This window comes from Crinia signifera, chromosome 2, assembly GCF_055691185.1.
Source record: "Crinia signifera chromosome 2, ASM5569118v1, whole genome shotgun sequence".
Classification (NCBI taxonomy): domain Eukaryota; kingdom Metazoa; phylum Chordata; class Amphibia; order Anura; family Myobatrachidae; genus Crinia; species Crinia signifera.
Genome location: NC_139218.1, coordinates 22,828,758 through 22,846,573, shown reverse-complemented (window position 1 = coordinate 22,846,573; position 17,816 = coordinate 22,828,758). Strand labels below are relative to the sequence as shown.

The following is a 17,816-nucleotide window of genomic DNA, read 5'->3' as shown; positions in this document are numbered from 1 at the left end:
TGCAAACATACCAGGTTGTTGTTCTGGGAGATGAGACAAGAAGGAGAGTCCAACTGCTGCGCCAGCGCTGTTTGCTATGTGGAAAAACATGGCGCCGGGGGAGTGTTTAGGAAATGCCACTCAAATAGGCTGGATCAAACGACGGACGCACCGACGGACGGACGACGGAGGCGGCAAAAAACACTCACGATCTGCATACGATTGACGGTCGGTCGGCCTGGGATTGACAGATCCTACCTGCAGCACGTAGGACCAAAGATGCGACCAAACGAGCGGCGTGAACGCGCATTTGATCGGAATCGGATCAAATAAATGTCAAAAACACACGATAGTACATACAATCTGCATACAACCGGTCGGAATTGGATCTAAATTGACAGAATCGTGCCCTAGTCGTCCTGGTGTGTACCCAGCATTAGACCCCCTCTTATCTAACTTTATTTAACAATATATGCGGTATATTCAATCAGTGTCAAAACTGCCGTCTTGCCAAAAAGACGGCAGTTTTCAATCTTAGCTTTTTTTTCGGCATGTCGAAAAGCAGGTGGATTGACGGAAGAGCCGCTAATTCACCTGCTTTTGACGGAAACACAGCCAAAACTGCTATGTTTCCGTCATTTTCAATCCAGCATAACAACATGCTGGATTGAGGCAGGGAGGACGGCGCCAGGTGAGCAGCAGCAGCTTACACAGCGCCGTCCTCCTGTCCGCCGCACCCTCACGCCGCCGCATGCACCCTCCCGTACATACCCGCCACTGAGCCGGGTGAGAGCAGCTCACCCGGATCCATCCAGGCTCCCTCTCCGGTTCTCGCCGTCTCCTGCTGCCGCGCTCACCCGGTCCGAGCGCTGGCTGGGTGAGTGTCAATCATCGCCAAAATCCAACATCCGGATTTGGCCGATGAATTGAATAATGGATGCCGGATTGATTCCGGCAAAATGGATCCGGTATCAATTGAATATTGCCTTATGTGTTTTAAAAGCATCATTATTTTGGAAATGTCTCTGTAGCCATTGGACGTATATTTGCTGAAGGTATATACTAACCTGTCCCTGTGTGCAGGTCCCTATTTGTGGTCCTGGACAGCCTGAACTGCACAGATGGGGCTATCGGTGCGGCCGCTCAGGGCTGGCTGGTGCGTGCGCTCTCACTGAATGACGTTGCCCGGATCCTGGAACCTGTGCTGTTGCTCCTGCTCCATCCAAAGACTCAGAGGACATCGATTCATTGCATCAAACAGAAGAATTCCTCAGGTACAACACAGTCTCATCAGTCGCAGTATTACAGTTCTGCGGTAGGCAATTATTAAGGCTTGTTGCCCGTAGCAACCAATCATATTGTGTCTATCATTTTCAAGGATGCAATAGGGGAATAATAGACAGAATCGGATTGGTTGCTATTGGCAACATCACCCCTTTTGATTTTTAGAAGCTTTTGTAAATTTACCCCCTTAGTGTGTTATTTTCGACTAGTTTAATGCTTGACAAAATGACGGCTTTTGCAGTGTACTTTTCACTTTGAGCTGTGACAGTTTTTAGCCCACAAACTCTCCATTCCACCCCCTGTTCCTATCTGCTCCTACCTCCAAACTCTGTCTTCCACAGCTCCCTCTCGCCATAGCCAGCAAGTTTGAAACCGATCAGTGTCCCTGCAAAAATTGCTTTCACTTTCTGTTATGCCTTCTTTTAGTACACAAAGGAGTAATTTAGTCCATTGAGTGGCCTCTGGTGGTCACTGGCGGTACTTCACCTCATTGAGGTGAGGATTAGTTAGCCTTTTATATGTGTATATATAGATGCAGATTTTGCATGCAGGTTGACATGCATTTAGGTCAACATGGGTTAGGTCGACATGGCTAAGGTCTACAGCATGGGTCCTCAAACTGCGGCCCTCCAGATGTTGTGAAACTACAAATACCATCATGCCTTGCCACAGTTTTGCTATAAGGGAGTGTTAAAACTGTGGCAAGGCATGCTGGGATTTGTAGTTTCACAACATCTGGAGGGCCGCAGTTTGAGGACCCATGGTCTTACAGGGTCATGTTAGTTTTTTAGCCAAAATGTGCCGACAGGCGGTAGTGTTGTGTTTATGTTGACTGTGTTGACATTCCAGTCGACTTTTCCAATGTCCAACTTACCCAAGTCGACCTAATGACCCTGTTGACTTTACCCATGTTGACCTAATGACCCTGTCGACCTAAAGTCATGTCGACCATAACTCATGTTGACCTAAATGCATGTCGACCTAATGCTTGTCGACCACAATGGTGACCTAATGATCCGTGTACAGGGCATTACAAGAGAGGAGAGAGTAGTCCAATCATTTCACTAGTTGCTCTCCCCAAAAAAGTGTGAGCTCCTTCAATTAGTTATGGTTAACAGTTTGAGTGCCAATGATGCTGTGAGAGCTGTGCAATATATCCACTAAATCTGCCGTGGCCGTAGTCAGGAATATGACTCACTTTAGTTATTGCCAGTAAATTATCTCAAGTCAATTAATTGAAGATTAGTTAAATATTGTGCAAAAAAAATAAGCCAGGCACATCCCTCTCACAGCAATGCTGGCATTCAAACGGTTAATTCTACTATTAACCATTAATTAACCCCACAATTATCCCAGTGCATATGGGGTTAATAAAATGTTAGTTGCAATATTATTATTGTCCTTTGCACTACAGGTCCCAGAAAGCCCAGTCATATCCAATTGAAAGGTCCGACAGGGCATTCTGGCACTTGGAGTACCACAAGTGCCAACAAGTCCACAAAGACAGAGCCCACTTGCACCTGTAAAGGAAATATTAACACAAAGACAGAGCACAGACAGTGAATTAGAAAACACCTTTATTAAAATGACACTCTACCATACCACTCGTTTGTCCATTTATTACAGAGTCCTAACGATTGGTCCTCTTCTGTTCGGGTAGGCATCCATTGGCATTTGTGGGTACACTAATAGGATAAATGGGGCCTCTCTGATTTGATCTGAACCAGGGGAGGTGCCAATCTCTGATAACCAATCAGAATGGGAATAACTATGAGTGACCACATAGCCACTTGGGTTCTTTCGTAGAAGAGGAAAACAAATGAAAACAATTTTCATTTGTCGAGCAGGGAGTAAGGTGTGAGGAACATTGCTGTGTTTCCTCAGATCTATGTACTGAATGCTCCTATCTTTTTATTTTGTATGTATAGAGGAAATCAGCTACTGGTGCAGGAGGACAAGATCTTCAATAAAAGACACAGTAGGAAGTAACGAGCTTCCTGAGAGTAATTCCGAGGACAACCACCAACCATTTAACACCGTTGACCGAGAGGCCATCTGGGCTGAAGTGGAGAAAGACCCTGAGAAGATGAAAAATGAGTTGACCAACCATCATGCTTCAGATAACTCTGAGCCATCGTTTGATAGGGACAGCGACCAGGAGGACAGTGAACACACAGAGTCTGCGGACACCAGCATTGGCCAAAGTGCCAGTGAGAACACGTCTTCATTCAACCCCAGTTCCTTGGAATCAAGTAATGATCAACACTGGACTAACAGTGATAACATTGATGGGCAAGACTCCTCCAAACCTTCTTGTCAGCCAAACATGTCCTGTGTAGATGTGCCCAGGCCAAGTGTGTTGTTAAATTTGGTACGTACAGAGTCTAATGTTACGCAGACCTCAGAGTCTCTATCCAGCGACGATGAAGCCGATCTGGAGCTACAGGCCATTCGAAGCACCAAGCTTCTGAAGCAGCAAAAAGAGAAAGAGGAGATGATTGAGGCCCTGTTCAAACACATTCTTCTGTACCTTCAGCCCTATGACTCCAAGAGGGTATTGTATGCATTCTCAGTACTGGAAGCTGTTCTGAAGACCAACCCTAAAGAGTTTATTGAAGCGGTTGCCAGCACCAGTATGGACACCAGTTCCACAGCACACCTCAACCTAATATACAACCTTCTTGCACGCCACCAGGAAGCCCTTGTCGGTCAGAGCTTCTATGGGAAGCTTCAAACACAGTCGCCATCAATGTGTCCTCATTCTCTCTTGATTGAACTTTTGACCTATCTGTGCTTAAGTTTTTTACGTTCGTATTACCCTTGCTACCTGAAGGTGAGTTACAAAGATGTACTCGGCAACCGCGATGTCCAAGTGAAGAGTGTGGAGGTCCTCATCAGGATAATGTCTCAGCTGGCCGCCACCGCCAAGAACTCAGATGGCAAAAACGTCAACTTTATACACAGCTTGCTGGAAAGATGCAAGGTTCAAGAGTTTGTCCTGCTGTCGCTGTCCGCTTCTATGTACACGAGTCAGAAGAAGTATGAACAGGTGTCCCTCGGTGGCAACAAAGACATGCCTGATGAAGGATTGTTCGAAGAGAGCATCATTAATTTTGGCCAAGATCAGATTTGGAGCGAGCATCCCCTTCAGATTGAACTCCTGAAGCTGCTGCAGATTTTGATTGTTTTGGAACATCACCTGCGGCAGGTGCACGAAGACCAGGACTCTCCAGTGGATCTCTCGAAGGAATGGCATCGGGGAGTCAACTTCCAACAGTCTATAAATGCCATGCAGTATGTGCAGTCACATGCAATAACATCGCAGGGTTTGTTCGTCTCTGCTGTGGTCAGGGCCCTGCGGCCGGAGTACGGCTACGGAATGCACCCTCCCTGGGTTGCCCTGGTTACATCCTCTCTACCTTATTTCGGCAGGTCTTTGGGTTTAACTGTAGCACCCTTTGTTGCGCAGATCTGCAAGAACTTAGATGAACTTGTGAAGCAGTATGAAAATGAATCTGTAAAAATAAGGTATGTAATTATTATTATTATTACTCTTTCTATGGTGATCTGCAGCGCCGTACAATGGGATTATGAATATTAACCTACATATATTTAAAAATATTTGTACAGGTTGAGTATCCCGTATCCGAATATCCGTTCTCTGAATTATTCTGAAAACCATACATTCCAAAACTCACTAGGGACATTTGTAACAGCACTACTGAGGACATGATATGTAACTGGCACTATATATGTGCAAGAAAATGATTGCTTGGCATTCAAATTCAATATCTGAGATAGTACACAAATTTAGTTTCATGTTTTGAAACCTTGTTTTTTAAACAAATAAAATATATTTGTGTGCATTTCATGTGTTTGATGTGTTTATACAGCATAAATGCAAGATACTTCAAAATACATCATTGAAATATTAAAATATTCCGAAATACGGAATAATCCGTTATCCAAAATTCTCCTGGTCCTGAGCATTTTGGATATGGGATACTCAACCTGTATTGCTACAATAAAAACATCTAAAACAAATACTAATAGTAAAGGTGTTAGTACACGCATCAATTTAGTTTTGATTCGATTTCGATTTGCATTTGATTTCCCCAATTCCACCCCCTTTCGATTTGGCCTTTGCTTTCCATTCGAGTCACATTCAACCTGCACTTTTGCTTTCAAGGCAATTTACTGGATCGAACTCTATATTTCCTTGCCTGGACAGTCTATTTTTCTTTTCGATATAGAAAATCGGGAGCGCGCATCGAATCGAATGCGGATTGTAAGCATTTGAAAAATCTTTTGATTTCGATTTTGTTTCTATAAGCATAATCGAATTGAAAGCCTGTCAAAATCGAAGCGTGTATGCACCCCTTAAAGGTGCGTACACATGGTTAAATGTGGATTTCGATTCGATCTGGCATTCAATTCGATTTCTACTATATAGTCTTGCCTGGCAAGACTGTTTCTTTTTGATTTACACTAAACGTGAACGCACATTGGGATCGAATCTGCGTTGAATGTTGCTAAAAGCATTCGACTTTTAGCCCGCTACCCCTGGGGGTTTGTGAGCTGAAATGATGTTTGAGCGCCCGTCGGCAGAATCAATTGAATACCGCTGGCAGGAGCGTACAGGGAGGGGCAAGAATTGAATCTGGCCCTAATTGGTAGTGAAAGAACTGTAAATGTTTCCAAATATATTTTGTAATGACTGAACACAAACCCTAGTATTGTAATGCTTCATTACATTGTATTTGCACAGATATGGCCTCATATCCTGGGCGTATAGATGCTATGCAGGGCCGAATTTATGTTTGTACATAAATGCAATTGTGGTTTTCCATTCTATGGAACTGCTAATGTTAGCAAGTGAAGGTGTGCACACTTGCATACACATCGGCATCCTATACTAACAGTTGACAGCATATATACTCTGTAAAAATGGCCATGACACCCCTGCGTTTTTGCCGCTACCCCCTGTAAACTTCCTGTTCTCCATACGGTCACTTCCTGTCAATCTCTTATCCATGAAGTCTTCGTTGCGAGCAGGATGGCGGCAGCACCTTCGTGCATTCGCAGTGCAACTGCAGCACATGCGCAGTCTGGCAATAATTGCTTCATTGCGTGACCATTGGCTATTGCGTATAAACATGAATTAGGCCCACAGTGCAAGATACCCAGCACTACTAAGACAGCGATTAGCATACTGGATTTTTCTTAAAATGTAGCACTTAAGGCAGAATCGGCAATAAGCCTCTCATAGGAGGTGATTCACGTTGGCTCGCTTAGCAGCTTAAATTTGCTTCTTAGAGAGCAGGTAAACACCGCCTGTCTGGCGTGTGAATGAGCGCACCCTCCGCCGAGCGAACAGGTGCATTTGCATGTCAATGAACGTTGTACGCTCAGACATCCATTCTCATGCGAGTATATGGGGGAAAATTATTTAATGCTACCCTTTTGCAAATAAAAGTCAGTCTAGGCTGACTTATTAACGAGCACCTGGACGCAGAATGGGTGGACGGCTGACGTCCTGTGACACATGGGGACGGCCACCAATTTTGTGGGAAGCCCAGGAAACGCTGGGCATCCCCATGCTTCCGCCCCCCTGTCCGCACCGATGTGTGCTATCAACACGACGAGTGGTATACCCGCAACATCGGTCCCCGTGCTAAATTCAGCTCTTTACGAGCTAACCTGAATCAGGGCCTTGGTGTACTAGTGATAGGATTATTGCCTGCGACTTACCGAGAGAACCCATAGTGTGAAAAGGACCCTTCTTTGTGTATGTGTTTTGGTTCAGTAGGATAAAGTTAAGGGTACACCTGATAGGGGTGGTTTAAACTGTGTGGGTTTTTTTATTTTTTTTTAAATCAGCATCAGTATCTGAAAACTGCTAATTTACCCAACAGTACAACTTGCAAACGAGAGAACATTTCCCCAGATTACCCGCTCACCCTGCTGGAGGGACTCACCACTATTGGACATTTTTGCCTTTTGGATCATGCGGCTCAAACAAAGAAGGTATTTTTGGATTATTATCTTCACAGGAAATATACAGTCCGGATAGATCAGCACTAAGAATAAATTGCACCCAGCTGGGAATCTTTACTGCAATTGTATAAATGCTCCAGGCCATCTCCTTTTAGTAATTTAGTAAAGCAATCTTATAGAACAATAACAACTCCAACATTTCTGGGCTGCCGGGAGCCCTGTCATCAGGGAATACAAAACCTTTAAGCATAACTGTTCTGTATTCCCTGATGACAGGGCTCTGAGCAGCCCAGAAATGTTGGAGTTTTTATTGTAATATAAGATTTGCTTTACTAAACTTTTGAAGTGCTGACCGTAGACAAAGTGTGACTAACAGCTTGGCACACTTGCTTTGCACTGAGTGGGTTGATGATTGGGCCAGTAACTCATATATTTGCAATCTCGGGGAGAAATTTACTAAGATGGGAGTTCTATTTCAAATGGGATGTTGATACAGGCAACCAATCAGATACTGTCTATTATCTTCTTAGAAGGTGCTAAAAAAAAAAAAAAGAAGTGTATTCTGATTGGTTGCCTATAGCAACATCCCATGTGAAATAGAACTCCCATCTTAAGTACTGAGGGGTTGGAATTTGCTGTTTACTATAACATTAGCACATTGTTCTAAAGCTGGCCATACACCTGATCGTGAAATCACGCAGTGCAATGATGCTCAGTACATTGCTCATGTAGGGGACACCGACCTGCATGTGTTCACTCTGGGTCCTTCGTTGTCACTCGTAAAGCGGCAGCAGACATCATGTGAATCAGGCCCACTGTCCATTAAATGGAGTCAGAGAGCGAGGGATTGTACAGCTGTGTCACCCTTTCCTTACATTGAAATGGCATTTCCCCTCTAGACTGGCATCTGTAACCTTCCTTGCACTTATCTACGGCGTCCTATTTATTTTGGGTACTTATGTATTATCTGGGCGCCCGATTTTTTCATTGCATGCCACTACTTAAGGCATGCGATGCGATGCAATTTTTCATTGTAAAGACCCGATTTTTAATTGTATAGTCACCCATGCGTGATTTCATACCCCCACTATCCAACTACGCATGGAGTTGATTTTATATAGTGTGGCGAGCGCAGCGGGGCACGCTGCGCTCGCCACGCTTCGGGCTCGGTGGCTCGCTGCGCTCGCCACACTATATAAAATCAACTCCATGCGTAGTTGGATGGTGGGGGTATGAAATCACCCATGGGTGACTATACAATTAAAAATCGGGTCTTTACAATGAAAAATCGCATCGCATGAATTGTATGCCACTATATTGCATGCGATGCGATGAAAAAATCGAGCGCCCAGATATTACATAAGTACCTTTTATTTTGTGCTATTTCTTGTTCAGTCTTCAACATCCGATCCCGCCAATCTGAAGAACGCTCGCAACGCTCTCCTGGAAGAGCTTCCTCGCATCGTGAACAGTCTGTCTCTTCTCTGGAGTGTCATCACCAAGCAGGAGAGAGAAAAGAGACCCTCAGATCTCCTGGGGATGATAAAAGGCTCATCATCCGTCTATTTCAAAACCACCAAGGTGAGGAGCTATCCCTTCCTGTCCTGAGTTCTGTATAAGCTGCACTGCAACTTTGTTCCAGGCTACCATCTCATCAAAGACAATTATAATATTGTCATTAGTTTAACGAGTACAAAAGTTTGCTTAAAGGTTCCTACACACTGGGCAATATAATGACCTATATACTTAAGCTAGATGTTCGTATATATTTCAGTTTCTCATCAGGCATTTATTGCAGATCCCCAGCCTGTCCCGGCCTCGGTGATGGCTCAGTCAACTCGTTGGTGGGTTCTCTTGGCCGGCTACCTGTAGGGTGTCTAGTATGCTGTGATGTTGTACCCCGTCTTAGGCAGCAAGACACATTTCTATAAAGTTTTATTGTTTTGACATGTTTGTGGCCTTTGACTCTGTTCGGCCTTGCAGTCTTGCAGGATTTTAAGCACACTCCCGTCCGTATGGGAAACTTTGGGACTTCCCCATTGTATTCATAGACTCAAGCGCCCCCTATTGATGAAAGCGATAACAGGATTTTGGTACTTACTGATCCGTTTCTCTGAGTCCATAGGAGATGCTGCAAATTGACAGGCGGGAATCAAGGGGGCGTGTCCACATAAACGGCCATGTATTGTCGAGATCCGGCCGTGATCGGGCCCGTTCTGTCGATCTGCCTCTTTATTGCTGTCGGACAAGACAGCATTGAATAGGCGCCCGCTGCTATTTCCCCCGTCGGAAATAGCAGCGGGGATTGAAAACCCCCTATGGTCTGAAGAGCAGGGGACTAGAATGAAAATGTTTAGTCTTCATCTCTCCCTGGTATTTGGCAAAAATAAGATAAATAAATGATAGAGATATGGAAAATAGTGAACGTTATGCGTGTAGGAAGATACTCGGTTGTTCAACAAGGCTGGGAGGAGTCCACTTAAGTCAGTCATAGAGTATAGTGCGTATGAGGGCTGCGCCATGCCGATATTTCGGTTTATGAGCTTTAGAAACCAACACATTCGTTCTACTTTATCCTTACAGACACTAAAGCAGAAGATCTTGGAATTCCTGAACCCGCTTACGGTACATCTGGGGGTGCAGCTGATTGCAGCCGTTGCTGCCGTCTGGAAGAGGAAGAGGTTCAACAAGGCCCTGAGTAAGGCTAAGGTGAGGAGCAGCAGTATGTACGATGATACGTATAAGGGAGCCTCGTTCCTGGCTTGGGATGGCCTCACTGACCAACTGAAGTGTCTGTGTATAAAGAGCAATGTAAATGTTCTTTGTCTCCATAATGTTGTATTCATTCTAGCCTACCATTTATTTATTCTGGCCAAACTATGATAGAAGAATGTATACAGTACCAGCGCAGGCTGAAACAAAAATATATTAGAAACAGTTTTCTTAAATATAACAATTTAATCTAAACATACTGTCTCTACACAATATTAACACACACTAATAAAAATATGATGTATAAATAAAAGCAAAGGGTTAGGACGACCACTAGATGGCAAATAAGCATATATCTCAGATTTGGACCTTTTCTAATAAGGTAGGCAGGGTGAAATAGTAACCAGTTTGTGCATTGGGTTCTATATATAAGGATATTATGGAAAGTGTGCATTGGTCCTATATATAAGGATAGTATGGGAAGCGAGCATTGCGTCCTATAAATAAGGATAGTATGGGAAGCGAGCATTGGTCCTATAAATATGGATAGTATGGGAAGCGAGCATTGGATCCTATAAATAAGGATAGTATGGGAAGCGTGCATTGAGTCCTATAAATAAGGATAGTATGGGAAGCGTGCATTGGTCCTATAAATACAGATAGTATGGGAAGCGTGCATTGCGTCCTATAAATAAGGATAGTATGGGAAGCGAGCATTGGATCCTATAAATAAGGATATTATGGGAAGCGTGCATTGGGTCCTATAAATATGGATAGTATGGGAAGCGTGCATTGGTCCTATAAATAAGGATAGTATGGGAAGCGAGCATTGGGTCCTATAAATAATGATAGTATGGGAAGCGAGCATTGGGTCCTATAAATAAGGATATTATGGGAAGCGAGCATTGGTCCTATAAATAAGGATAGTATGGGAAGCGAGCATTGGGTCCTATAAATAAGGATATTATGGGAAGCGAGCATTGGTCCTATAAATAAGGATAGTATGGGAAGCGTGCATTGGTCCTATAAATAAGGATAGTATGGGAAGCGAGCATTGGGTCCTATAAATAATGATAGTATGGGAAGCGTGCATTGGTTCTATAAATACGGATAGTATGGGAAGCGTGCATTGGTCCTATAAATACAGATAGTATGGGAAGCGTGCATTGGTCCTATAAATAAGGATAGTATGGGAAGCGTGCATTGGTCCTATAAATAAGGATAGTATGGGAAGCGTGCATTGGTCCTATAAATAAGGATAGTATGGGAAGCGTGCATTGGTCCTATAAATAAGGATAGTATGGGAAGCGTGCATTGGGTCCTATAAATATGGATAGTATGGGAAGCGTGCATTGGTCCTATAAATAAGGATAGTATGGGAAGCTTGCATTGGTCCTATAAATACAGATAGTATGGGAAGCGTGCATTGGTCCTATAAATAAGGATAGTATGGGAAGCGTGCATTGGTCCTATAAATATGGATAGTATGGGAAGCGTGCATTGGGTCCTATAAATATGGATAGTATGGGAAGCGTGCATTGGGTCCTATAAATAAGGATAGTATGGGAAGCGTGCATTGGGTCCTATAAATAAGGATAGTATGGTAAGCGTGCATTGGTCCTATAAATAAGGATAGAGTATGGGAAGCGTGCATTGGGTCCTATAAATAAGGATATTATGGTAAGCGTGCATTGGTCCTATAAATAAGGATAGTATGGAAAGCGTGCGTTGGTCCTATAAATAAGGATAGTATGGGAAGCGTGCGTTGGTCCTATAAATAAGGATAGTATGGGAAGCGTGCATTGGTCCTATAAATAAGGATAGTATGGGAAGCGTGCATTGGGTCCTATATATAAGGATAGTATGGGAAGCGTGCATTGGTCCTATAAATAAGGATAGTATGGGAAGCGTGCATTGGGTCATATAAATATGGATAGTACGGGAAGCTTGCATTGGTCCTATAAATATGGATAGTATGGGAAGCGTGCATTGGTCCTATAAATATGGATAGTATGGGAAGCGTGCATTGGTCCTATAAATAAGGATAGTATGGGAAGCGTGCATTGGTCCTATAAAAAAGGATAGTATGGGAAGCGTGCATTGGGTCCTATATATAAGGATAGTATGGGAAGCGAGCATTGGGTCCTATAAATAAGGATAGTATAGGAAGCGTGCATTGGTCCTATAAATAAGGATAGTATGGGAAGCGAGCATTGGGTCCTATAAATACAGATAGTATAGGAAGCGTGCATTGGTCCTATAAATAAGGATAGTATGGGAAGCGTGCATTGGTCCTATAAATACAGATAGTATGGGAAGCGTGCATTGGTCCTATAAATAAGGATATTATGGGAAGTGTGCATTGGTCCTATAAATAAGGATAGTATGGGAAGCGAGCATTGGTCCTATAAATAAGGATAGTATGGGAAGCGAGCATTGGTCCTATAAATAATGATAGTATGGGAAGCGTGCATTGGTTCTATAAATACGGATAGTATGGGAAGCGTGCATTGGTCCTATAAATAAGGATATTATGGGAAGTGTGCATTGGTCCTATAAATAAGGATAGTATGGGAAGCGAGCATTGGTCCTATAAATAAGGATAGTATGGGAAGCGAGCATTGGTCCTATAAATAATGATAGTATGGGAAGCGTGCATTGGTTCTATAAATACGGATAGTATGGGAAGCGTGCATTGGTCCTATAAATAAGGATAGTATGGGAAGCGTGCATTGGTCCTATAAATAAGGATAGTATGGGAAGCGAGCATTGGTCCTATAAATAAGGATAGTATGGGAAGCGTGCATTGGTCCTATAAATAATGATAGTATGGGAAGCGTGCATTGGTTCTATAAATACGGATAGTATGGGAAGCGTGCATTGGTCCTATAAATAAGGATAGTATGGGAAGCGTGCATTGGTCCTATAAATAAGGATAGTATGGGAAGCGTGCATTGGTCCTATAAATAAGGATAGTATGGGAAGCGAGCATTGGTCCTATAAATAAGGATAGTATGGGAAGCGTGCATTGGGTCCTATAAATAAGGATAGTATGGGAAGCGTGCATTGGGTCCTATAAATAAGGATAGTATGGGAAGCGTGCATTGGGTCCTATAAATAAGGATAGTATGGGAAGCGTGCATTGGGTCCTATAAATAAGGATAGTATGGTAAGCGTGCATTGGGTCCTATAAATAAGGATAGAGTATGGGAAGCGTGCATTGGTCCTATAAATAAGGATAGTATGGAAAGCGTGCGTTGGTCCTATAAATAAGGATAGTATGGGAAGCGTGCGTTGGTCCTATAAATAAGGAAAGTATGGGAAGCGTGCATTGGTCCTATAAATAAGGATAGTATGGGAAGCGTGCATTGGGTCCTATATATAAGGATAGTATGGGAAGCGTGCATTGGTCCTATAAATAAGGATAGTATGGGAAGCGTGCATTGGTCCTATAAATATGGATAGTATGGGAAGCGTGCATTGGTCCTATAAATAAGGATAGTATGGGAAGCGTGCATTGGGTCCTATATATAAGGATAGTATGGGAAGCGTGCATTGGTCCTATAAATAAGGATAGTATGGGAAGCGTGCATTGGGTCATATAAATATGGATAGTACGGGAAGCGTGCATTGGTCCTATAAATATGGATAGTATGGGAAGCGTGCATTGGTCCTATAAATAAGGATAGTATGGGAAGCGTGCATTGGTCCTATAAATAAGGATAGTATGGGAAGCGTGCATTGGGTCCTATATATAAGGATAGTATGGGAAGCGAGCATTGGGTCCTATAAATAAGGATAGTATAGGAAGCGTGCATTGGTCCTATAAATAAGGATAGTATGGGAAGCGAGCATTGGGTCCTATAAATACAGATAGTATAGGAAGCGTGCATTGGTCCTATAAATAAGGATAGTACGGGAAGCGTGCATTGGTCCTATAAATAAGGATATTATGGGAAGTGTGCATTGGTCCTATAAATAAGGATAGTATGGGAAGCGAGCATTGGTCCTATAAATAAGGATAGTATGGGAAGCGAGCATTGGTCCTATAAATAATGATAGTATGGGAAGCGAGCATTGGTCCTATAAATAATGATAGTATGGGAAGCGTGCATTGGTTCTATAAATACAGATAGTATGGGAAGCGAGCATTGGTCCTATAAATAATGATAGTATGGGAAGCGTGCATTGGTTCTATAAATACGGATAGTATGGGAAGCGTGCATTGGTCCTATAAATAAGGATAGTACGGGAAGCGTGCATTGGTCCTATAAATAAGGATAGTATGGGAAGCGAGCATTGGTCCTATAAATAAGGATAGTATGGGAAGCGAGCATTGGTCCTATAAATAATGATAGTATGGGAAGCGTGCATTGGTTCTATAAATACGGATAGTATGGGAAGCGTGCATTGGTCCTATAAATAAGGATAGTATGGGAAGCGTGCATTGGTCCTATAAATAAGGATAGTATGGGAAGCGAGCATTGGTCCTATAAATAAGGATAGTATAGGAAGCGTGCATTGGTCCTATAAATAAGGATAGTATAGGAAGCGTGCATTGGTCCTATAAATAAGGATAGTATGGGAAGCGTGCATTGGTCCTATAAATATGGATAGTATGGGAAGCGTGCATTGGTTCCTATAAATAAGGATAGTATGGGAAGCGTGCATTGGTCCTATAAATAAGGATAGTATGGGAAGCGTGCATTGGTCCTATAAATAAGGATAGTATAGGAAGCGTGCATTGGTCCTATAAATAAGGATAGTATGGGAAGCGTGCATTGGTCCTATAAATAAGGATAGTATGAGAAGCGTGCATTGGTCCTATAAATAATGATAGTATGGGAAGCGTGCATTGGTTCTATAAATACGGATAGTATGGGAAGCGTGCATTGGTCCTATAAATAAGGATAGTATGAGAAGCGTGCATTGGTCCTATAAATAAGGATAGTATGGGAAGCGTGCATTGGTCCTATAAATAAGGATAGTATAGGAAGCGTGCATTGGTCCTATAAATAAGGATAGTATGGGAAGCGTGCATTGGTCCTATAAATAATGATAGTATGGGAAGCGTGCATTGGTCCTATAAATAAGGATAGTATAGGAAGCGTGCATTGGTCCTATAAATAAGGATAGTATGGGAAGCGTGCATTGGTCCTATAAATAATGATAGTATGGGAAGCGTGCATTGGTCCTATAAATAAGGATAGTATGGGAAGCGAGCATTGGCCCTATAAATAAGGATAGTATGGGAAGCGTGCATTGGGTCCTACAAATACAGATAGTATGGGAAGCGTGCATTGGTCCTATAAATAAGGATAGTATGGGAAGCGTGCATTGGGTCCTATAAATACAGATAGTATGGGAAGCGTGCATTGGTCCTATAAATAAGGATAGTATGGGAAGCGTGCATTGGTCCTATAAATACAGATAGTATGGGAAGCGTGCATTGGTCCTATAAATACAGATAGTATGAGAAGCGTGCATTGGGTCCTATAAATACGGATAGTATGGGAAGCGTGCATTGGTCCTATAAATAAGGATACTATGGGAAGCATGCATTGGTCCTATATATAAGGATAGTATGGGAAGCGAGCATTGGTCCTATAAATAAGGATACTATGGGAAGCGTGCATTGGTCCTATATATAAGGATAGTATGGGAAGCGAGCATTGGGCCCTATAAATAAGGATAGTATGGGAAGCGAGCATTGGGTCCTATAAATAAGGATAGTATGGGAAGCGTGCATTGGGTCCTATAAATAAGGATAGTATGGTAAGCGAGCATTGGGTCCTATAAATATGGATAGTATGGGAAGCGTGCATTGGTCCTATAAATAAGGATAGTATGGGAAGCGTGCATTGGGTCCTATAAATAAGGATAGTATGGGAAGCGTGCATTGGTCCTATAAATATGGATAGTATGGGAAGCGTGCATTGGTCCTATAAATAAGGATAGTACGGGAAGCGTGCATTGGGTCCTATAAATAAGGATAGTATAGGAAGCGTGCATTGGGTCCTATAAATATGGATAGTACGGGAAGCGTGCATTGGTCCTATAAATAAGGATAGTATGGGAAGCGTGCATTGGTCCTATAAATATGGATAGTATGGGAAGCGTGCATTGGTCCTATAAATAAGGATAGTACGGGAAGCGTGCATTGGGTCCTATAAATAAGGATAGTATAGGAAGCGTGCATTGGGTCCTATAAATATGGATAGTACGGGAAGCGTGCATTGGTCCTATAAATAAGGATAGTATGGGAAGCGTGCATTGGTCCTATAAATACAGATAGTATGGGAAGCGTGCATTGGTCCTATAAATAAGGATAGTATGGGAAGCGAGCATTGGTCCTATATATAAGGATAGTATGGGAAGCGTGCATTGGTCCTATATATAAGGATAGTATGGGAAGCGAGCATTGTGTCCTATAAATAAGGATAGTATGGGAAGCGTGCATTGGGTCCTATAAATAAGGATAGTATGGGAAGCGTGCATTGGGTCCTATAAATAAGGATAGTATGGGAAGCGTGCATTGGGTCCTATAAATAAGGATAGTATGGGAAGCGTGCATTGGTCCTATAAATACAGATAGTATGGGAAGCGTGCATTGGGTCCTATAAATAAGGATAGTATGGGAAGCGTGCATTGGTCCTATAAATAAGGATAGTATGGGAAGCGTGCATTGGTCCTATATATAAGGATAGTACGGGAAGCGTGCATTGGTCCTATAAATAAGGATAGTATGGGAAGCGTGCATTGGTCCTATATATAAGGATAGTATGTGAAGCGTGCATTGGTCCTATATATAAGGATAGTATGGGAAGCGTGCATTGGTCCTATAAATAAGGATAGTATGGGAAGCGTGCATTGGGTCCTATATATAAGGATAGTACGGGAAGCGTGCATTGGTCCTATAAATAAGGATAGTATGGGAAGCGTGCATTGGTCCTATATATAAGGATAGTATGTGAAGCGTGCATTGGTCCTATAAATAAGGATAGTATGGGAAGCGTGCATTGGTCCTATAAATAAGGATAGTATGGTAAGCGTGCATTGGTCCTATAAATAAGGATAGTATGGGAAGCGTGCATTTGTCCTATAAATAAGGATAGTATGGGAAGCGAGCATTGGTCCTATAAATACAGATAGTATGAGAAGCGTGCATTGGTCCTATAAATATGGATAGTACGGGAAGCGTGCATTGAGTCCTATAAATATGGATAGTATGGGAAGCGTGCATTGGTCCTATAAATATGGATAGTATGGGAAGCGTGCATTGGTCCTATAAGTAAGGATAGTATGGGAAGCGAGCATTGGTCCTATAAATAAGGATAGTATGGGAAGCGTGCATTGGGTCCTATAAATAAGGATATTATGGGAAGCGTGCATTGGTCCTATAAATAAGGATAGTATGAGAAGCGTGCATTGGTCCTATAAATACAGATAGTATGAGAAGCGTGCATTGGTCCTATAAATAAGGATACTATGGGAAGCGTGCATTGGTCCTATATATAAGGATAGTATGGGAAGCGAGCATTGGTCCTATAAATAAGGATACTATGGGAAGCGAGCATTGGTCCTATAAATAAGGATAGTATGAGAAGCGTGCATTGGTCCTATAAATAAGGATAGTATGGGAAGCGTGCATTGGTCCTATAAATATGGATAGTATGGGAAGCGTGCATTGGTCCTATAAATAAGGATATTATGGGAAGCGTGCATTGGTCCTATAAATAAGGATAGTATGAGAAGCGTGCATTGGTCCTATAAATACAGATAGTATGAGAAGCGTGCATTGGTCCTATAAATAAGGATACTATGGGAAGCGTGCATTGGTCCTA

General features: G+C 42.6%; 1 protein-coding gene across 3 annotated transcripts in view; it reads left to right on the top strand.

The window, feature by feature from the left end:
- The window catches only part of DOP1B (DOP1 leucine zipper like protein B), a 118,953-nt gene that overhangs the window by 72,654 nt on the left and 28,483 nt on the right, over window positions 1-17,816 (top strand). For all 3 annotated transcript variants that reach the window (XM_083171740.1, XM_083171739.1, XM_083171741.1), the window contains exons 18-22: window positions 1,063-1,253; window positions 3,192-4,791; window positions 7,179-7,290; window positions 8,656-8,841; window positions 9,844-9,969. In XM_083171740.1, the coding sequence (XP_083027866.1) occupies window positions 1,063-1,253; window positions 3,192-4,791; window positions 7,179-7,290; window positions 8,656-8,841; window positions 9,844-9,969 (2,215 nt within the window). The remainder of the gene's footprint in view (window positions 1-1,062; window positions 1,254-3,191; window positions 4,792-7,178; window positions 7,291-8,655; window positions 8,842-9,843; window positions 9,970-17,816) is intronic.